Source organism: Falco naumanni, chromosome 6 (assembly GCF_017639655.2).
Source record: "Falco naumanni isolate bFalNau1 chromosome 6, bFalNau1.pat, whole genome shotgun sequence".
NCBI lineage: Eukaryota > Metazoa > Chordata > Aves > Falconiformes > Falconidae > Falco > Falco naumanni.
The window spans coordinates 71,354,872-71,378,977 of NC_054059.1; the positions used below are offsets into that span (position 1 = coordinate 71,354,872).

General features: G+C 39.7%; 1 protein-coding gene across 2 annotated transcripts in view; it reads right to left on the minus strand.

Annotated features, from left to right (window-relative positions):
- Nucleotides 1-24,106, minus strand: part of MSRA (methionine sulfoxide reductase A) — a 289,926-nt gene that overhangs the window by 93,396 nt on the left and 172,424 nt on the right. For both annotated transcript variants that reach the window (XM_040597733.1, XM_040597734.1), the window contains exons 4-5: nucleotides 21,407-21,511; nucleotides 2,471-2,577 (exon numbers count right to left, since the gene is read on the minus strand). In XM_040597733.1, the coding sequence (XP_040453667.1) occupies nucleotides 2,471-2,577; nucleotides 21,407-21,511 (212 nt within the window). The remainder of the gene's footprint in view (nucleotides 1-2,470; nucleotides 2,578-21,406; nucleotides 21,512-24,106) is intronic.

Sequence of the window (24,106 nt, forward strand, 5' to 3'; positions counted from 1 at the left end):
ACTGCTCGCTGAATGTAGACAGGGCTGAACTCTTGCTATCTGACTTCTAGAAAGGAGCTAGCGCTTCAGGCTAGCCTGCCTCGGAGGCAGGAATTCATGATCTAAACCTTGGGGCTGGATGGTTTCTATCCTCAAGAGATAAGTCCTTTAAGTTAACAACCATACCCGTCTTTATGAAAAAAAACTCATCCAGCAAACACATTGTTTTCTTTTGAAGGTAACTCTTCACTCTTTTCCAGATCCTTAGCTCAAGAAGACATCTACGAGCACATGCACAATTATTCAGCAAACAAACTACATTTTGTTTTTATTCATTTGCTGTGCCAAAACCCTCCAAGTCACTCACACTTACTGCAGTTATTGTGCTCCCAGTATTTGCCAGTCCTTCCCCCGTTCCGTGTATGCATCACTGCTTATCATGGACAAATCAAGTGTCATGCCATCCCCGCATGTTTTTATCTGTCATTATCAGGTGCACAGATACGCACTTGTCACTGCCAGAAGAGCTCGGTATTTATTTTATATTACTGCAATAATAAGGAAAGTGGTTGTATTATATTTACATTAATGTAATGCAAAACATTTAATATGAAAAGGGATTCCTGAACATACTGTTTGCTCAGTATGTTTCCCATACAACCACTCTATGCTACTGCAGTACCACAGTAGGTAATATTGCAGATATTATTGTTAATAATACATAGAAATCACATATCCTCTAGGATTTTTAGCACATATTTGCTGTGTTTCTTTAGTTGGCAGCACAGTCCCTTCCTTCACATGTGATTGCTTACAGAGTTGTGCCTAATTATATAAATGTACTAATTATACACGCTTTTCAAATGGTGATAGACTTCAAAGTAGGTAAATTTTAAATTGTGCCATTAAGAAAATCTATTTGATGATGGAAATTTCTGTAATATCATATTGCAACCTCCTACATCATAATTTTGCTTTCAAGTTAGTATTAATTTAATGACAAATAACAGCAGAGAATAGTAAGAGTTGGCAAAGCAAACTGAAAGCTGTAAGATTTACAGTGTGATACTGGTCAGCAGACACTAACAAAAATGAACAAAATCAATTTGGAAAAGCAATGGATCTCAGGCAAACAATGAGTAGAAGGAAGTTCTGCATGACAAGTACAAATACCGAACCTTCAGAAACCACTCTGTTAACAAAGGTAAACCTCTGCGAGACTGACTTATCCCCATGTGATCAGCTACTCATGAGAAAATACATATGTCATGGAACACTTAATTTACATGCACAGTTATCACACTGCTAAGAATGACTTGCAAATTGGTTACTTGCAGTTCAGAGCATCTCTCTGCATGCAAAATCATGACAACTGCATGTAGAAACCAGCCCTACCAGTGCACACATCGGTCAGCCCACCAAAGTCATTCACACATTTATGAAAACCAAACTGCCACACAGGACCTCAGCACATGCACCTCCCTTTCAGACCTCGGTAGATGCTTCTGACTGACGTACCCTCACTCTTCAAAAAGGAGTTGTTCATTCTTAACGTTAAATATTCACCATACCCCCTGGTGCTTTAACATAACACTTTAGTGAAGTCATAGTGTAAGTGAATGCATAAAAGCTGATATTCTTTTAGCACTAGTTAATAGTTACTATTTACCAGCCTGATGCCCTAGGTAAGGAGGTGGGTTTTTTCATACAAGTTATAAGAATGTACATATCTCTGCTGTAGAATCTGGATCTTGCACTGACAAGACCACTAGGCAAATCAGACAGTAGTCACAATGCAGCAACACTACAGGACACTAATCCCTCTGCCTTTAGTTAAATAATAGCTTAGGTGGCAGGGAAGAGACAGAATCCATCTCCACTGAAAACCAGGACTGTGTATAGAAAGGGAAATGGTCTATCTTCTCTCGTACAAATCCTAGTGTCAAAACAAATAGTCTTACAAAGTCATAGGCTGTCACATTTAATCAAAGACATTTACGGAATGGCTTCATAGAAGCATCTTATAAGCAGCGGGTGGGTGATCCTGAGTTACCAGGCTTGAATATTGATCAGGACTTTCTCCCAGCATTCAGAAACTCTTGGGTCTGAGATTTTGGGTGCAACCTTCAGACTATGGGGTCCAGGTACAGTTGAATAGCTGTAAGATCACAGACTTTCTGCTCTGGTGCACCCACATAAAAAAACTTCTTTAAGAGATTGAAAACATCTCTGCACAAGTAACTGTTTTTATTTCTGCATAGTTACAAAATGACTCACGCCAAAAAAAAAAAAAAAAAAAAAAAAAAAAAAAAAAAGCATTTCATAAAAGTTGGAATTTAAAGCAAATACGCTGCAGGTTCAGTCTAGGAATGAGGAGCTCCAGTAGCAAACGCAGACAATGCACAGCACAAGGAACGATTTTGTGCTAACTGGCAACATCTTTGACCTCTGCTCGTATGTGAAGCCATTCCATGCCCTGCCCGATTGTTACCTTTTGATATTCTTCCTTAGACCTCAAGGCAGCTTCCAGCTGTTCCTGAGAAAATGTGTAGATGGCCGAGCGATACTGTGTGCCAAAGTCATTACCTTGTCGCATCCCTGGGGAGAGAAAAAACAGAGCGCGCCGTGAGGACTGGGTTGCAAGGTTCTGAAGGGATACGAAGGTTCAATAGATCTAAATTTGGGATGTTCCATCCAGCTGGAATAGCACAGTCTCTTACATGCATACTCAGTATTTTTAGGAAGTTCAAGTCTTCCTTTGGTTAAATAGTCCTGAAGAGATTAAACTTTGAGATCTCCTTTTAAATGACATGCAAATGAAATGTGAGCATTTTACATTTTGGTACATCACACAGTAGTCAAATACAGATGTAAAACTTTAAATAACCAAGCTGTAGTTACTGTAATCAAGGTACTCTTAAAATATTTATTTAGAACCATGCAAATGGTTACAAAAAAAAGTTGATTTTACCAAGTGCTCAAAATTTTTCTTGTGCCGGAGTACATCTTAATGGCAGAAAGGTGCAAAACACCCTTGGAGAGAACTAGTTATTCTGCTCTATTCACAGAGCAAGGATCTTGCTGAAAGACGAGTATGCATGTATTGCTGAATTAACTCTGAAGTTATCATTTCCTACTGTCACCACCACTAGTCATGGAGAGAAGGAACAATTCCTATGATGCCCTCAAACCTGAGCTCCAAAGACAGCTCTTCCCTGAGAGAAGTATGCTAAGGAGAAAGTCTGGAGAAAGTCTGGCTGTGTAAGTGTTGTTACAGTGAGTAACGCTTAGGAACAGCACCACTTCCACAATTTTTTTGAGTTTGGAAGAAGTAGAAAACATGTATAGTACATGTATATTTGCAATCTACGTGTGGATAATATGGATGGCAAAAGCATATAATACTGTTTATATGTAACATTATGAAAACCAAACCCTAGTTAGACATATTCAGTTGCTCCTTAATTTTTTTATTTATATTTTGTATTTAAATTATATATTTATGCCATAAATGAGTAATTTTGGTACAAGGATTAGCTCCTTTAATGCTGATATCCCTTCAAAAGCCTAGATGTATGAAGTTGCTCATGTACAAATTTCCAAAATATGAGATGGACTCTACCTAGGGAACTATAAAATAACGGGCCAAAGCTGAGAAAAGATCACTATCCCCTTAGGTGACTAGCCCAGATAGAGTTTGGGTTTATGCAGCCCTGGGCAGCCACGCTGGCCAAAGGCATGCCCCTCATCGCATTCCCATTCCCACTCCTGCAGGCAGCGACACTGCAGGCCAGCTTTGCTGCGGATCACTCCATGAAGTCAAGCAGCTTCACAGAGTGGCTTTAGCATTAAGAACGAGCTGGAGGTGCGGTTTTGTAACCGCAACTGCATTTTCGCAGTTTGTGTCTTTCAGACCTTGTTCCCCGTTGTGCATTCAAGAACATCCCTTTGTGCTTTTCTGTAATAAAAGGTATTAATTTTGAGTTTGTCTGGTATTTTATATGAACTTCGGTGAGTGAAAAACCTGGTGCTTCTGAAGAAGTCTGTCTCCTCCCAAGTGCCTGCAACCCCAGAGAAACTGGAAAATCATCAGGATTTGTCTTTTGACTTCCACCAGACTACATGAGCCTCTTTGAAGATTACCATCAACTCTCAGGACTATGGACACGAAATGGAAAAAACCCTGTGTATCCTGATATCCCCCCAGCAAAGGGCAGAGAGTACGGAAAGAGTCTGTGATACTTGGGGGTGGGGTGAAGAAAGATGCTATCAACATAATACTACTCATTAAAACACAGTACCTTATATCCCTCTTGTACTTTCCAAGGAAAGAGACAAAGGGTTTCAAGGATAGTACAATAAATGGAATCTGGCTGAAATATTTATGAACTAAAAGATGCAGAAATATTTCAAAAGATGCATTTGAACAAAAATTCCATTCAGTGACCAGCAGCATACATGAGAAAAATATTAAGGAGTTTTCTGATGATTTGGGTTACTTTTTAACCACTAAAATGTGACATTATTACTCATAAGAACAACTACCTTCTTCATCAATACTTAACGGTGTGGTCTGCAAGGCAGAGAATACTGTGCTCATTTTCTTTCCAAGTCGCTTTAGGGTGGTGCGGAGCCCTTGTAAAGCCAGTGCTACTGCACAGCGAGGCATAAAATGAATACAGACCAGTAAGGCATTGGTTTTGCCAGGATGTGTTAATGCTGACTGATGTCTGAGCTTAAGTATTAGCAGTCTACAAATCTATTTATTGCTCAGCAAGCTACTTAACAACCAACTACAGAGCAGATTACAAAAATCTCTATGAATTGAAGATCCCTATATAGTATGCCAGTTTCTAGCATGCATTTCAAGTCTGCGTTTAGCATGAGCTCATGCACACGGTGCTCTGAGTGAGAAGGTAAACAAGATTATTTAATATACGCATGTGCCACCACAACATAGGAATAGGGAAGCCGTCAGCTTCATTCGTTTATGGAAGAGAAGGTTAAGAGGAGAACTGGCTCTGATTTACAAATATGTATACAGAGAAAAAACCTGAGAGCAAAGCTCTTCAGTCTTGCCAAAGTCGCTTAGCTAGGTAGGGCAATTGAAAGCCAAAGTATACAAAATCCAGGTGGGAAATCAGGCAACATTCAAATAGTGAAGAGCATTTCTCACATTTGGGAACAACACACCCAACGCCACATCCCTTTCCTGAGAGCTTCACATCAACGATACCGATTTTCTCCAAATATCAGCTCAACGAGCTGTACAAGGCCAGTGATGAAATCATAAATTTAAGGATGAGGTCAGCCTGTGTTGTGATAGTAACAACCCCTCCTCAAGTACTTAGGTGTTGGCTTGCACTGTTAAACCATCTACTAGCTATGAATACGATTGAAAAGGTATTGTAAGTATCACCCCAAAGTGTAGCTTTAATGTGATCAATCATCTAAGCTAAAACGTCATTTCTTTTTACCTGTTCCTTAAATTAATTTGTACCTCAGCCTCCTGCAATAAGTATCTAATACATTCTCTAAGCCACAAAGACAACAAGATAATACAATAAAATAACTTCCATGTGTATAGACGTAATCAACTCCCATTTTTGCTGTTGTTATTTGTAATGTACCTCACGTACAAACGTACTTGTCAAGGGTCTGCCACTGATTTTTTAAAACCCTCTGGCAAGTCTTACTTGTTGAGATTCACTAACTCAATGAGTAGCAAACAAGGCAAGAAATCCAATTTACCAAATAACTGCGGTAGGAAGATTGAGCTTAACAATCTTGGCTTTGTCTGAAAAAAAAGTCTACTAAATAAAAAACGATCTCTGCTTGGCTATCTAAAAATTCCACAGTCATCTGTACTCAACTTTCCTTCCTTTTCAGAAATGTCTTTCTTATTTTGTCTATCGTGGCATCCTGTCTCCCTCTGTTAACATAACACCACAGTTGTACACATTAGGCTTCAGAAAAGAAAGAGAGAATATAAATAATTTAATAAAGATGTTAAATGTCTTGGAAGATATTGTGTACTGCTAAATCAAAAGGCATTCTTACAAGAGACTGTCAACATTGATGCCACTGATTCTAGCTACAATGGCTGCACATCAGACTCTCAAAGCCTTCTGCTGATACAAGCCAACCTCTGATCTTCGGTGCACCAAAATGGTTCCACTGAAGTCAAGACATTTGTTCTAAGTTTGGAATACAAACAAAACCACAGTCTACACAGGCTTCATTTCACCCACCTTGCCTGCAAGTTCCCAGGTAATTAAATAGGTCTTGAACACATTTGTTAAATGCCCTTCAAACCCAGTATCTATTGCAAATTGTAATCAGACATCATCAAAACATTGTGATTTGGAAATACTTTGAATGACCACTATCTTTGACACATTTCACAGAAAAGTGAATAAAGCTCTTGACATTACGGATTGTATCGGTTAAAGCAGTATTTATTATCACTGATGGATGCATTTCAGGTTCAGATTTCTCACAGAAGTTCTCTACAAAGAACATTATCAGATATTCTTTTTTCAGCTATCCCAAAATCCATTTTTAAGAGATGCATATAATTTTGCTTCAATTCCAAAACGAACCAGTGAATCAGGTTTGTCTAAATCATCACTACTGGAAGAAGGAATAATTCCTACAGAACACCAGCTGCACATCAGAGCAGAACATCTTCTAGGCAGGGAAATGCTGACTGCCTACAAGTGTTCTTCTATGAGATGTCTTAAAGTCATTCTCTGTGCAAAACCTGCCAATCTAGGGATAGAATATAGGGTAGCTCCAGGAAATAACTCTTTTTCTCAAGGATATGATATACGGGGAAATCTGTCAGGAGGGCCTGAACGTCCTTTACATTGTAGGCTGAGACGGCAACTAGGCTCCTTGAAGTTGTTAACAAAATATGTTAAAGCTGAGGAATGAAGTCTCTGACAGGACGAAAGACCTTGACCAACTCTTCCAGAAACTTTGCACAGCATGAAATACACAGAAAAAGCCTTCTCCACAGCTGTAATGACCAGTAGATAAGCTCTGAGTGATCTCAAGCCCATTTGTCTCCAACAGGTAGTTTGAGGAAAAGCTTCCACAGGCTGAAAGCAGAATGTCATTTTACATGTCCCATCAGACCTGCTCCACTTTGTCACAAAACAACACCCAGAGGACTCGTTCCCAATGTTGAACAAATCTCTACAACTAGACACCATCAGGCAGAGTTCCAAGAACTACCACTGCCCCTGCCACCATGCAGAGGAAGCCAAAGCCTTGGTAATTTACTTCATTTGTATCTGGTGTAAGAAGGTTAAGAGTAGAGGCAAGTCCTTGAGCTTCACATCAGGTCCTCCAGGATTTTGACACTAGAATCCCCTTGGCCAGCTCAAGGTTTGCAAGGTCACACCATTTCAACGGGCTGTATTTTACGGTGAAAAAGGCGAATGTCTGTCTCCCTGACCAGGTGATGAGGAATACATCCAAGAGTTACAGGAACAAATTCGCCCCGGAGTCAGAAGGCTGGCACTTGCTGTTGGTGCCCGAGACAAAATCAGCTGCTACACTGAGAACAGCCGTAAAATCTCTTGTCAAAGAGATGTTTAGATAGAGAGGCTGATTTGAGAACTGATACAAAGGCACAGAATTCACACCTCTCTGGCAGGAGACAAAAATACATGGTTTGGGATGCTGCTGCATGGTGCCAAAGAGTGTAAGCCCAAAGCCTGTGTGAGCACTGGCCAATGCTTCTAAGCTCTTGTCTCTGGAGAATCAGTGAGGATGAGGGCATCTGGAACTCTACATGTGTTTGGATCTTGGGCATGCATCATATTTAGGAATTTCACTTTGGCTGACCAAAGCCCTTCAGTAGTTCTCAGCCTGGACCACTCTGGAGAACATAAAAATTCCTCTCTCTGCCAGCAGCAACCAGAACACCGATTAATCACAAAATGCCCTCAAGAGCTGAGCGCTTGCTCTGACTTATATGGAACAGCAATTTCTGGCCACAGGATAGTAGATGGAAAGAACAGGGAGCTGTGATGCTCTCCCAAATCCTGCAAAAGGAACGATTCCCACGCTGAGATTGCCAAGCAATACAAACACACTGACACTGGAGAAACTATTACATGCCAAAATGTAGATAAAAGTTAGAGAAATGGCTCTAAAAAGGCCCTCTGATGAACACTCTGGTATCTTCTGATGCACCTGGGCAGGAATTACTTAGGGTAGGAATATAGTCTCCTCCATATTCTTTGGCATCAAAGTAGTAAATACTAGCTCTCCTTTGACTTGAATGACTAGAATGTATGAAATCTTCCCTGCTGCTACTCAGCTGGGCAGGGCTTTTTCCTTCACGGTTTCTACACCTCATTGAAACTACAGCATCCTCTTGGCAGGTGCAAAGAGTTGTCCTTATAAAGAAATTATACAGCCATTACGCTACAGTTTGCATTTCTGTTCAGATGCATCTTAGGTAGGTCCTTGTATCTTGAGGTCAGTAAGAAACAGGAATATCCACAACGGTAATAAAAATAGATATTTCCCAGTAGTATACATTTTTCTTTCTTTAGAAACTGCAAACAAGAAGTTTTGTTTCAAAATGGTTGATTGTTCAACATGTTACCTACAGAAAGCTAAAGCAAAATACACTTTATTTATCTTACTGGCTATATCAAGGATTTCTTCTGAAGGCTGAACCCTCTAATGACTTGAAAGTAATACTTATACAACACTCCTTATCTTCTCTCCATTTAAACATAATAAAAAAATGTAATGGCATCATTTGTCAACCTTGCTATTCTCAGAGGATCCCAAGCATAATGGAGATAAATGACTAAGGTCTGTTAAGAGTCTTCCTGTGCCACCCAGTGAAATTTTAAAGGGCAGTTTATAGCTCTTATTTTTATCATAATTTTTTTCTGTGATTTATACACTTTTCTGCAGCTGTCACTTATTTTCTTATACCGGCAGAAACCTGATCTACGGATTGGTCATTTTCTTTTCCCCAATCAATCCTTGCTGAGTTAAGACTAATAAACCTCCTTCTTCCAGCTCATCATATAATTATTTAGTAAAAATCAATTGCACCATGTCACCCTGGCTTGATGTCATCACTCACTGTAATGATTCCATCTATACAGCTTAAAAGTTGCCAAGGGAAAGTAAAACTCTTTATAGCATATGATTAAAGGAAAAAAATGTTAATAGAAAAGAAGTTAGTTACAGTGCTGTGGATTGAGAGTTCTTGATGATTTTCAAGGTGCTGAGGTACAGGAAGGATAAATGAAATATAAAAGAGGATCTTCAGAAGGTTACAATGCATTAATGAGCTTGTACATATTAAAGAAAACTTTTATACTGTCAACAAACCAAAAGGCTTACAAAGCTTTCAAATACATGTTTTCCAGTGTCAAGTAGGTAACTATACTACTGCCCTTCCCCATTTGGTTTGGGATCAAGGCAGCAAATACTAGCTGTCCCAATAAATTCTAACTTGCACACGTACTTAGAACACCATGGCTACAGCAATATTTTTAATAATTTACTTCAGCAAAAAGGTTTAGTGAAAAGTACTTTTTTTTCCATCTTTAACCTTCACCAAACCAGCAGGTTACAGGTTTTCTGGTGTAGCTTTGAAACTAAAACAGAATCACAGATCTGCTGAGGCTGGAAGGGACGTATGGAGGTCACTAGTCCAACCCCTCTGCTCAGAGTAGTGTCAGTTACAGCAGGTTGTCCAGGACCTTGTCTGGTCCAGGTTTGTGTATCTCCAAGGACAAAGACATCACAAAATACTTCCTTAAGTTGCCCGTGCTAATGTAAATGAGCTTGTTGTAATGGTCTACAAGACTCGCTGTATGAACTATCAGGTTTTTAAGTAGAGAGAAGTTTTTCAGGCAAGAGATTCTTCATCAATGTCATGACAGAAACACTGATGGAGACACAGCAGAACACGCTCCCTCACTCTTTGAGCAATGGAATTTTTTGTGGGAATGGGACGAGTTGCTGCAACCAATTTGCTGCAACAAGAAATCCTGTCCCCACCACTGACAGCCAACATGCTGCTACAACAAAACCAAAATAACAAGGGAAAAAAGCGGCTTTATAAAGCTTTGATTTTGTGGAACCTGTCACGGCAGTAATGTCCTTCTCGGTGTGGCCAGGCTTGACTTTGATCTATGCCACCCAGCTACATGACACCAGCATCTGTACCTGCACTGACTTTCTGTGCAGATGTGAGGAGGAAGGCCTTCCTCCTCTCTTCCAGCAAAATATAGAGAAGAACTGAGATGCAGAAAGCATGCAAACATGTTTGTGAGATGATGGGAGGAACAGCCAAGAAAAGAGATCCCATGGGATTGGGCTAAAAAAGAAATAGTGTCAGCATCGCCCTGTAATGAAATAAATTTCCTGGCCAGGCCTTTTACAGCTTCCTCACCTCTTAGGCAATTCCCAATTTCCCAGCTCACTGGGGGAGGAGGGCAGTTAATACAGTGACAGAGGTAAAGAGCAGTCCACCACTAGACTGGACTACCATGACTGCTTAGTCATCTGGACTTGATGATCTCCAGAGGTCCCTTCCAAACCTGACCGTTCTGCGATTCTATGATCACTACCTGTACGCCCTAATGACACTCTTGTCCAAAATAAATTCTGCCTTGCACATATACTTAGAAAATCATGGCTACAGAAATATTTTTAATAATTTACTTCAGCAAAAAGGTCTAGTGAAAAGTATTTTTTTTTTTTTTTCCATCTTTAACCTTCATAAATTATTTTGGCATTGCAATACCAAAAACCACAATATCGCCACGTTGGACAGTGCCCTTCGAATCAGAAAATCGTTTAGTTTGGAAAAGACCTTTAAGACCACCAAGTCCAACTGCTAACCCAGCACTGCTGAGTCCACCACTAACCATGTCCCTAAACACCACATCTAAGCATTTTTTAAACACTTCCAGAGATGGTGATTTCACCACCTCCTTGGGCAGCCTGTTCCAATGCTTGACAATATGCTTTACCTTTTGGTCAGCCCTAGAGTGCTCAGGCAGTTGGACTGATTATCATTGTAGGTCCCTTCCAACTTAAATAGTCTATTCTTTTTTATTCTGTTCTTTTCTATTCTATTCAAGACTGGCTATAAAGAAGAAATACTTTATATGAGGGTGGTGAGACACTGGCACAGGTTGGCCAGAGGAGCTGTGGATGCCCCATCCTTGGAAGTTTTCACGGTCAGTTTGGATGGGGCTTTGAGCACTGTGACCTAATGAAAGATGTCCCTGCCCAAGGCAGAGGGGTTGAACTAGATGGTCTTTGAAGGTCCCTCCCAGCCCAAACTATTCTGTGATTCACATACCATCACACTAAATTAGCATGGCTTACGCTAGCATCTGCTGGGAGATGTCATCCAAGAACTAGAAGCTGACAAGAGAAACACTCTCAGCAAATTCTTCACCTCCTTCTTCTTCCCTGTGGAATGAATCCCCCCTGCTCCTCTGCATTCACCAAACCCATTTCCTGGGCATTGGTCTCTACAGTTTTGGCAGCCTGCTTTATATTCAATATGAAATAAAGGGGCAACCTTCAGAATGCCTAACTCTGTAGTGAAAGGTTTTAAGTTCAATCCAGAAAAATGCCCACCACTTTTTCCCGCTTCCAACTTCTATCGTGTGCTTGTCCATATGCTAGGGTTTGGTTGTTTTCTTCCAGTAACGGGGAAGCACAAATATCACACATTTCATGTAAGTCAATAACTATTGCTTTCCCCTTAGGTGTTCACAGATGCATTCCCATGTGGTATTCCAGGGACTTTATGCAGGCCTCCAGCATTACCAGATTTGGGCCATGAAGAGTTATCAGTTCGTCATGAGTTTTGTTCGTCAGTGGAAATAACAGGCTGTCCTCAAGAAGGGGTGGTAGTATGCCAGCCTAGGGTCTATCTCTGATCAATTCCCTCTGTTTTTTATTAGCGTAACTATTCAATAGTTACAAAAAGCACCACATTGCTTCTCAAGATAGTTCAAATATTTTACAAAACAATGAAGTGTGAACGAAGACTCAGTTTGAAAGAAGAGTTCTCTGTATGCATCACTGTTTGTTATTTCGTTCAGTTACAACATTACTTAAATGCATTTTTGAATGTTCTTTGACATTTGAAGGAAGTGCCTGATCTAACTTGAGCCCACAAAATAATACAGGTTAGTTTTTGATGAGTGTCACAAAGCTTAAGTATTAAATATCACTAGCAGACAGGAATTTTAACCCATTTCTGATTATTAATTTGAAAATATGTCTTTACCAGTAGTGCTTAGAACAGGCAAATAGAATGGTGAACATACACATAAGTCATCCTTAATGACATTAAACTTATTGCAGGGGACTTCGCTTTATTTAACTTTAATCAAAAGGTAAATTATTAGTTTTAGACAAGTCTTTAGATTTTTTCTGTCATAAACAGACATTAGGCTCCTCCTTCTCTTAAAAATCTGTCTCAGGGCTAGATGGATTTGGGACAGGAGTGCAATCTTTTAACAATATGCACCAGTGCAGCTGTAACTAAGCTGCCAGGTTTAGGCAACCAAAAGCTGACTTTTGGTCAGGTGCCTAATTTGGGGCAAGCCAACTGTGTTGACTAGATCTCTACTGACCATCACAGGAACGGAGACCCTCCATGCCTATGGAAACACCTACATTTAGGTGGCTTTATCCCACCTGATGTGGCTATGCTGGTCAGACAAATCTGACCAAAGATCTTGATAGTCTGCAAAACCAAATAAATGCATAGGCAGAGATGCCTGGAAGAGACTGGGGGATGTGACACAGGGCATAAGGGCGCCCCATATTTTCTAAAGCACAACTGGAAAACAGGCAGACCGTGCAAGAGGATCGAAAATGGCAAAAGCTATTTCTGTCTGGGCATCTGAACTGGGCCCTCATTGCCTCTTTTCTTCATGGAGTAATTGTGTTGTGATGTTTACAAGAAGCTGGACAACTACTGATCATGTAAGAAAATATAATTGAGAAATAAAACAATTCAGGTCAGGTACTACATAGAGCTCAGCTACGGAATCACACGGATTTGCTATCGTTTTCTTTATGTGCCTCCTCCTTTCTCTTCATTTATCCATTGCTCACTAGTGTCTTGCCCAAATTTAGGCATGTGTTAGCACTATGAATCTAAACCTACTATGATCCACCAGGTGCTAATGCAATAGTAATAAAAATAATTAGAGATAATAAAAATAACAGTGTTGTCATTTGCTTTTATCAGCAGATAAGCTCATGGGACACTGCTCTCTCCAAATGCTGACAAGTGTGCTCTTATAAATATGCGAGAGAAAATTGCAGGCAGAGAAAAACAGTCATTCACTAAAAATATTGTTGTTTAGAAGAGAGTCAGCTTTGACCTCTTGTACCTAATTATACATGAAAACAAAGATTAAAAGCCTACTAATAATCACCATAAACTATGATTAATGATGCCATGCTTCAGTGCCTCAGTTTTCTAGACCCAAGTACAGTAAATTCACTAGTGGTTTATTTGAAGAAGAAAAGAATGTTTGGTATTACTTTGCTTTGACTTTGGTGCTTTCCTTGCATAAAGTTTAGGAATCGTCCATCAAAAAACATCTGCCAAAAAAACAGACCTTCTAATCTGGGTCTTTTTTAATTCCATAAACATATATGAAAATCTAGATGCTGTTATTCACACCACGTACCCACGGACATCATGGATATTTGAAAGCTACTGAAGACAGTCCTAAGCATTAAGAAGTCCAGATTTTCCTTCAGAAATTACAAATCAACAAGCCTGAATTAAAATGCATATTCCCTCCCTCACCCCTTCCTCTTCCGCTCCTCAATTACAAACACAGCTATGCTACAACTACAAAATAACCCAGAAATAAGCCTGAGGAAAACTGTAGTAGAACAAAAACATCTTCCAAAGATGTTCTTTGCAGATACTGGTATTATGAGCAAAAAGAGTCATAGACTCATAGAATGGTTGGGGTTGGAAGGGACCTCTAAAGGCCATCTAGTCCAAACCCCTGCAATTAACTGGGATGTCTTCAACTAGACCAGGCTTCTCAGAGCCCCCTCCAGCCTGACCCTGAGTGTTTCCAGGGATGGGGCATCTCCCACCTCTCTGGGCAGCCTGTGCCAGTGACTCACCACCCTCAGCATCAAAAATTTCTTCCTTATATCTAGTCTAAACCTACTCTCCCTTCAGGCGAGTGGTGAATTCATGCTTCCCACAACATAACAGTCTCTCTGTCATCCTCAGTGGCACAAAAGACTGATGCCATGGCTTTTCTCATCTTCAAGGAACCATTTTACTACTGACTTAGCAATACTGAAAGATAACGTTAACTTTTAGTAGTTCTGGAGAACTCGTTAACACATCATGGTCAGATATAAAATAAACAGGCTAGATGTAGTTTAAAGGTAAGAAGAAATCAGAGCCCAAAAAGACTTTTGCCCTGGAGCCAGAATTGATTGAGCACCCCTCACTTCATAATGCAACCTATTCAGCCATCTCAGCAACCGCTGCACTGGCTAATAATCCCCTTCATTAAAAAAGATGCAGAGTCAAATCTCAGCTTCTCACTGTGATATGGAAAAACATCTCCTAAACTGAAAATATAGGTCAGAAAAAGTCTGTTCTAGTTTATATGGATAAGAAGAGTCTAATATGCAAATTAGGCCATGACAGCTAAAATTCCTGGGGATCCAAAACAGCCTAATAATACGTATTTATTTTTAATGCACATTTAGGTCTAGAGAAAGGACAAAGGGTGGGAATAACATAACATCAGGCATTTCAGTTCATGAAAGAAATGAAGTTGCATTTGCATAGTGCAATACTTGTTAAGCACTGCTGGAAAAGACTATCTTTGCTGCTTGGCAAAAAGTGTAGAGCACAGGTATTTATGAGGTGATGATGGGCAAGGGACCACTAAACTGGTTGCTGATGGGATGGGTAGATGTCAGCTATGTCCCATCACTGTTATTTCACTGGAAAGAGCAACAACGAGAAGAACCTGAAGGCAATAGAAGACACCGTCTCCTATCACACAACTCAGTGCATAGTTCTGTTCTTGAGTATTCAGTTCTGCATGAACCACATGCATTTATCTTTATTGTGTCTCAACGTATCGATTTCCATGGCTTTTTTAATTTATCAACACAGAGCTGTGTTTTATTCGTTTCCTCCAAGAGCCTCCTAGCAATGTCTTTACCACAGATTTAATTAGCATCCTCTCCACTATATCCTCCAAGTCATTAATGAAAATATTGAAGAGTATTGGACCAAGAACGGCTCCCTAAGGGGTTGGTAATTCTATTTTGAATATATTTAATATGTCTGGTGACAATAGATTTTGTATTTCAACTCCTTTTTTTACACCTTGTAATAACGCTGAAACCATCAAGGCTCTTAATAACATTTGAAATAGAAGACACAGGTGCTCTGTGCTTTAATCTGAGACTTGCAAATTCCATTCAAATTATAAAGGGAAGAGAGTTAGAGAAATGTAAAGAAAAAAATCAAAAATGGTTATATTTTACAGAAAGAGATTACTTTTTTTCCCTTTAATCTCTAAACGAAGTTACAGGCCTGTAGCAGAATACATAATGCTGGTTTAGGGTCTCTGTAGCGTTTTTTATGTGTACAGCTGTTCTTCCACTGGTATAAGTAGACACATCTGCTCATTAGCAATACAATGTCATTTCTAGTGTCTAATTTTAATTATTTGCAGATGATAGATTCCTTATGCAACGTCTAAAAAAAGTACAGTCCTTCAAAACTGGTGAGAAATAAATATACCCTCTGCAACTAAAATGGGTCAGCACAATGAAAAAGAGATATTAATCTGGAGAATTCATGTATCAGCACTAAGGCTAAATGCCAAACTGTTTGGAAGGTCACAGGGAGGAGAAATGGCTCACACATCTCTTCTTTATCATGGATACACAAAACATATGGACTAAGAGATGTTCTGAATGAATCTGGCAGGTGATGAGTTTGTTGTGGTACAGATGGTCCTCAAGTGCTGGAAAAACATCGGTTCTGCTTACATTTCCTGTACAAACACAGGCGAGATAAGGACTTCTCCATGACAGAAAGGAGGAATGAGATTACTTCCCAGAGACTTTGGTTCTTTGTATATTCACTCTCAAAGAATCAATAAGGCTAGAAGAAAATTTCCAGAAGCTGCTGGGCAGCAGTGGTCATAGGTGCCTTTGCTCTTCACCCCATCGTCAGCGGGCGGCCAAAACCATGGAGTCCTGGATTCATCTCAGCTTCTTCCACCAATTCGAAAATCCAAACAGAAAGCTAGAAGCAGCTTTTGAAAAAGGACGGGATTTGTGCACAACAGGGGCTCACCCCAGAGAATTGTAGATGCATCTCAGTGATTTGTTTTGGGCTGGGAAGGATTAGGTACTTCTGAAAAAGACAGGGAGTACAATGACCAAGACAAGCATCCCGTTTGCATCGTATTCAAGAGAGAAAAGAGTTAAATGAGGCGAGCTGATTTTTCATTTGCTCCGAACATGTTTTAAAGAGAAATAAACAGCATTCGTTTTGCCTTACGCTTGTCTTCTATACAGCCCTCGAAAGCAACAAGGGACATTTCCCTGAAGGTGCCTCGAACTGGGCTGAAATATGTGACACATGTAGGACTTCGGTAACACACGAGGGCAGGAGAATTCTGAACAGTGATATACTTTACAGGAATCACATTTGCCCCATGACAAACGGACTCTTCTGGTATCAGATTTTTCCAAAGGTTTGGAGAAATAGCTCCTGACACACCACCAAGAGTGGCCAAACTTTCTGATCAGATAAAGTATGGCATCGTCCTCTCTGACCATAAGCACAGCTGAGTTTCGCAGTTGGCGCATACACTATAGGACAGTGCTATCGCCACAAGGGTGGTCCCACTAGCAGTCACACTCCTGGCAATTTAAGTCCTGGCTGAAAATTACATTTCACTTCAATTTATGCAGGGTTAATTTTCAGCTTGATCAGATAACTTTGTGACTGTCAGTGTCAACACAAAGAAAGAGGTTGTATCCTATGGGCAGGTCGGGGACAGAGAAGAAAATTGCCCTTTTCCCTAACAGTTAAGTCAAAGATGAGCTTACAGCAACTGTGAAACCACAGGCTGAGGCGCAACACAGACAAACTGATGGTCTGAAAGTCCAACGTCCCTCTGGACAGTCAGATGGAGGTGCCAGCAGAACCACCTTCCGGGTGCAATTTTAAGTTTAAAAGATGTAAGATGCCCATCATCACCCCTAAGATAAAAGTTAGGCTTTCATCTTAAAAGTCTGGAAGGCTCTGAGGATGGCCCCTTTTAGTGCAAAAACAGGGCAGTACAGAATCTGCCCCACCCCTCTATAAACTTAAATAAAACTAGGTACAAAGTGAATAGCTGTAAGATTCTTCTGCAGTATATTCAGCATATCATATTATCTTTTTTTGTATTGATGACAAAGAATCAACCACCTCAAGCACTTACAGACCTATATAGAGCAATCCTCTTATGGACAAGATCATTCCTAGGAGAGAAGGAATGCTGATCTGTGCATTAGAGGCTGAACAGAGATGACAACCATATGTCACTTGGCAGAAGTCGGGGGTTTGTTTGTTGCTTTTTCAGTATCCCAAATGTAATGACTTATAAAATAGAGTGTAAATTAATAGTCATGGAGGATTTTATCAGGGCCCCACACTTTGGAGATGCTCATCTGGGAGAATCTCTTTCAACTCATAGGCCGTTGACTTGATCAAAGGTTCTTGCTTTTCAACAGACTTCTGTATAATACTCAGACACAAGAGCTTCGTGAAAGAAGAGCCAGGCTGCATCCCAGCGAAAATCCAAATCCCAATGAGATGTCAGTCTCATCTTGAAGGCAGGAGGTCCAACTGTTTGGAAAGCAGGAACTTCTGAATATTAATATGCTCACACAATAATGAATGAAAGGACTGCCAGTCTGTACTCTTTAGCAACTTGGTAGAATCTAGGTTGTACAGAATGTACATACTTGAAGTTTAATGACATTAAAATAATTAGACAAGTCCATTATCTCTGCTGGTGGTAGAAGGGCTTAAATGGTGTTAAACCAGCTTCTGGGGAAAAGATAAGACAGTGCCACAGACAAAGCTTTTATACTTTTGAGTGCATGCTATGTTCATGAAGTCCAGCATTTGCTGGCTAGATGAGACACTGGATTCAGCCAAAGAGCACACTGAATTTCATGAATAAGAAATCTTCCTAATTCATCTGCTTAGTAAAAAACTTCCCTTTGCCAGACTCAGTCCTGCATTCCCATAAGGCTGGCTAAATAAGACGTCCTGTGTGCACACAGCTGAACCTCAGGAAAGGAGAAAACTATCACAGGTCAGAGAGATATCTCCCTTTCGGTATCTTTACACAACATCACATTTCCCATAGCAAGCTAAAAGCAGGGAGTAGACACAAATCAAGGCAAAATATAAATTTCACCTTAGAGATCTTCCACTGGTAGCTGCTCAAACTTGAAAGGGAATATAAGCATACCATTCCTATTTAAAAAAAAAAAAAAAAAGAAACTTGAAATTAGGACCTTGTGGTTTGGTTTTCCTCAAATCAAGAAAGGGGGTAGAGATGTGATGAGCTTTGCAAAGTTCTTGAACACAGATTATTATTAAGTAACCATAAAAATACACAGGTAAAGCAACCTGTCCAAGTCTGGGGCATGCAAAGTCTTCACAGAAGACTGACATATTCTCTATAGATAAAGTGATGCTCTCACTTTTGGCAAATTTTTACAGAACCATTTGGAAATTCTACTGAGCCAAGCTTAGATAAAGGCTTAGGTATGTTTGCACCAAGCACTGCAGTGCCACATAGATGCCCGAGACAGTTGTGAATGACTTGGGTATCTACACAGCTCAGTGTCATGCAGAGATATTAGCTCACATCCCAAAAGGAATACAGCCACATTAACGTGGCTCTGTGCCTGGGCTAATTAGGTGATGTTTCCCCAGTTGCCAGAAATCAAAGAGTGAATCGTACATCTGCCAGCATCCAACCTTCTGAAAGCACAGACTGGAACTATTTTGAAACTCAGTTATGTGAGAACGCAAGATGAATATAAAGACATACTGTCATCCTTTCACTTCATTTTAAAGCCAGAAGGAATCATGGATTTATCTGATCTAAGCTGTTATCACAACTACTACACTTCACCCACATACCATTGTGTCCAGCATAGGAACTTCAGTCAGCCTCAGGTGCTGAAGTCCTTTGGAGACTGACCTGCTGCACACCTGCCACGGGCAGAGCCCAACCACATGCTGTCAAAGCCAAGACTACAGACATGGCAGACGACTGATTAGGTGGTAGTTGCCCAGATTATGTCAGCAGAAACCCGTTCCTCATACTGCTCTGGATGGTGAAGAATCCTGTAGTCCTGCCCATTAGCTCCCAGCTCCAGTAACCAGGAGGAATTCTAACGTGTGAGCTGGATCTCTGTGCCCAGCACTTGCAGGCAGTAAGAGCAAAGCCCAGCCTTCGTGTCCAGCATGGTCACAAACTCCCTACAACGGGACTCACTGATCTTAAAGGTCTTTTTCAGCCTAAATGATTCTACGCTTCTAAGACACATGAACCAATTATCCTGCAACAGGATTCTCTGCTATATCAAAACAACCAGCCCATTACAAGGAAGCCAGCCTCTGGTGATGGCCGATCTCTGACAATCCAAAGGAAAAAGGACAAAAAAAGACCTAAAACCAACCACCGGTAGGATAGGGAGAAAACCTCCTTCCTGACTGCTACAAGCAATTCACAAAGGCTCTGATGCATGATTTGAAGAGGGTCATTGTCTTAATGCAGAACTGCAAGTATTTCAAGGATGGCGCAAAGTACTCCGAACACAACTATAAAGGAAGGAGTTGAAAAGGGAGGCTCATAATTCAACAGTACAGGCCACCACACTTGACACAGACATAGTATTTCTTCTCATGACTTGAATAAAGCACCTCTTTTAAAATGATAAATTATCTCATCTTAAAGACTCGAAAGGATGGTGATGGAAAAAGACTCCAACATTTACTGGAGTTGTTTTTACATTTGCATGTGAGTTTTTACATTTACAAGTACATTTATGTTTAAAATACAATTACATTAAGAGCTGCGGAACTGTTTTATTCCAAGGTGGAACTTTTCGAACTTCAGCTTCCAGCTACTGGAACTTGTTATGGCTTACCAGTGGTTGGGTTGTCACCTTCACTATGAGGTATCTGCTCCGCACATAAGCACCTGTAAAGATTCCTTGATCATAGTGTTATGCTCCCCAACTAGCTGAACGTGCTCATTCCCAGCACCAGACCAGTTTTTGAGGCTCTATACCCTCCTTTGAATCCTCAGCAGTATTTCTGTACAATTCCCAGCATGCCAACACAGAAACTGCACAAATTGTTCTGAGATGGTACTGACCCTGCAGACAGAAAATTGCTTTTGTACTCCTGACTAAGGCTTCCCTTTTCATATAGGCAGGAGTTGCAATAGTTGTTTTTGTCTTTGCATCATGCTCTGGGCTCACTGGAAGAACCTTATCCACAATACCCCCTGGATCCTTCTCAGAGTTACTGTTTCCCAGGATGGTATCACATTTTAAAGGTATCATCTACACATTTTTGTTCCCAGATGTAGTAACAAGTGGCATAATTATGATAACTGTTAAAATATTGAAATGAGTTACTGTGTGTGTAGTATTTCTGGGAAATAGTAGAAAGGATGATGTTTACTGAAACTATATAAACACATAAAATGTTTTCTCAACACAGTTTCCCATTTATGTTTGCACAGATGTGTGCAATGTCATCACAAAGCCTCTTCCAAGAAAGATAAATTAAATCAAAAGGTTTGAATAAGGCAAATAGCTAAAATGCTCTGCTGCTGCCTCTACCCACCACCTCTTACCTCTTTTTGTTCCCTTTTTCTAATCACAAGACATATTCACTGCCATTGAAAAATGTAAAAAACAAACATTTTTTTTATGAAGGATAAAGGTTCTCAACACAAATAAAATGACCAGCTCTGAAGCTGCGAAGAAATATGCCTTAATTTAAGAGACAAAAGATAGCATTATAGAAGAAATTGCCATAATCAAAGTTGAAAAAAAAATTCTATTGTCTGCTGTGCCTCTCTGTGGGTATTTTCCCAGCACAGACAGCTGTAAAGGAGGAGGGGTATTGTGAGTTTCTGTACTCTCATTCTCTCTCTCCCTCTCTTTCTCTGTCAATAAATGTCTGCAATCATATTCTTGAGCTCCAGTGTGATTTCAAGGTTCATCTCTTCCATGCAGCTCAAACACTAATTATCCCAGCTGTAATTAGTAAGATAATTAAATACTGGCTCACTCATCACTCTACCTTGTGTCGGGTCATGATTCTCCCAGAAGACCTTGAGCAGTTTCTCAAAGCTGATGTTTTCTGGCTGATATACTACTCGTACAGCCTCTGTGTGGCCAGTTTTACCTTAAAAGACAAAATAAAATCAGATGTTATTAGTGAGAACTAGCTAGTGCATTTCTAGTTTTTCTTATCTCAGATTCAAAGCACAGTCCTTTGTTTTTGTGGGTTTTTTTCCCTAAAGGTGTTTTGATTTACCATCATTTATACTTAAGCCTTTTTACACAATATTTTACATACGTGCCAACTCTAAGATATCTGCTAGTTTGGACAAGGCCATCATGAAATAAACTATCCAGAGAGGCAATAAGGTAAGACAGTGATGTTACTATAGTAGTTCATCAGCTTACAGGAAAAAAATGAATAGTTCTTAAATATTTGTAACTGAAAACTAGCAAAACATTTTAAAATATTCTAAATACAACATTAAAATATAAAAACTTGGATGTCTAAGTTGTCTTGACAGTATACAACTGGGCTTTGTTTTCATAATATTTCATTATATTTGATAATTCATAATATAAATAAATATTTCATAATATTTGATTATAAAAACAAATTTCAAGGCCATGTTTACAGAAGATCCCACAAATAATTTCAAACTATTTCACATCATCCAAACCACTGATGCCCAAGGGGCTTCAAAGAGTCAAAGATCCTGACTGAACTTTATGACAGTAGATGAAGTTCAAGGAAGATCAGCAAGTGTTAGAGCAAATTAAAAGATACCATTCCTATGTTTCAGTTACATTATGGGCACAATTTTTTCATTATGTATGTGTCTAATCGCTCACAATATTATTGAAAGATCGAGCTTCACAAAATGTGAAGGATCTGGCCATATAATTCACTTCGATTTTATCTAATAGATTGACAAGTGCTTAGGCATCTCAGGGTGAAAGTCCATTGCATTGAGTGCTACACAAGCATTTTATATTTTATAAATATTATAGATTTTACAATTTATAAATTTAGGTGTATTGTTTGTCATAATATATGCATGAATGGGAAAAAAAACACACTTATCCTATTCTTTAGTTACATCATCATAAGTAAATACTGAAAAAAACCAAACTGGACAGCCAGATCTGCCTTTTGGTGGGGACATCATAAGCTCCTCGATCACAGTAGGCAAGTTTGTATTTCATTTATACCAGCATACACTTCAGATTTACTCAACTGACTTCAACAGAATTGTTGAATTTCATGCAGTGCAACAATGAGCTGAACCATCTAGTGATGGGTTCTGAATTACCTGTCACTAAACGAGAAAAATCAGAGTCTACAAGTAACTGAGGAGTATTCCGTAGAAACACCAATTCAATAGCAAGAGATATTTGAATTATTTTTTTTTTTAAAAAAAGAAAAAAAGAAAAGCAGAACAAAATAAAAAGGATGTTAGGATATATTAAAGGGACATAACAGGGAAAACTATGACATCATTATATCAGTTAATAGGGGACCCGAAATGAAGGAAACCTAAATAAGGCACAGAGGGGTGGGTTAGCTATTAAAAAGGATTTCAAACTCTGGGATTAAATTTAGTCTAGAATGCAGAGGAGTAAAAGCGGACACATCTGGGATATCTGTAATGAAAATTTTGATAAAATCAAATTGGTTCCTATCTAGTGTGCTTCACAATACAACAAAGATACCCTCACTGAGATTAAAAGATAAAAATGCACAAGTTTCATGTAACCAGTAGCTAAAGCCGTATCAGGCTAAAGCCACCAGGCTACTGTCCAGGGAAACAATGGCCCAATTCCTCTTTCACACACACTATGTCTATTGAAGTCCATGGAAATAACTCGTTACCTGAAGTCAAATTCTGATGGTAGGTTAGCAGGAAGGGATCAGACATTTAGTAGAATAAAAATACAAGGCAGAGATAATTTGCTTAATAATGAAGTGAAACAGTCTTCCTATATCATGGCATGAACCGATGGTCATCTTAGGTCAAGGATGGAATTTATTCCAGATCTCAGGGTTAATACGGGCTACCAGTGAAAATAATAGGGTTGGCCTTAGCTGAAGCCCAGGCTGGGGCTTTGGTTGTTCCTTGAGATAAAGAAGGAGAGCAAGCGGACGGTGGTTTGTCCAGATTTCGTAAGCCTACATCGTATAACTAAGGAGAGATTAAGGAGTGGCTTGTGACTTTAATTCTTCTTTCCCCGCCTCCCCCCCCCCCCCCCCCCCCCCCAAGCCAAAGTGAAGCTTGTGAAAGGTTCTTATCACTCAGGAGCAAATTGCTTGTCTAAGATGACTAGCATTAGATCACAAGAGAGTTCCTTAAAGAACTTCAAAACAACAGAGGCTTTACCTTTCCTCTCAATTGAAGCAGAAATTACATCTTGTCAACACTGTCTGCTCTGACTAATCCAGAAGTTCAAAGAATCAGCTTTTTTCGTTTCCTCTGAATAAGGAAACAATGCTGTTACCCTGAGAACTATACCCTGACCTCGAGGAAAAAACCCTCAGATGTGTGACAATCAGACTGTTAGAACCCAGAGCACATTGAAAATCAATATTCATCCTCAGAGGAAATGCAAAGAGGTAACGCTGCTGGTCCTACCAGATTCACCTCCAATTTTCCTCAAAGCTTTGCCACGGTTTAGTGGATTTTCTTCCAGAACACGGTGTAGCTGTTTTCACTAAGAACAA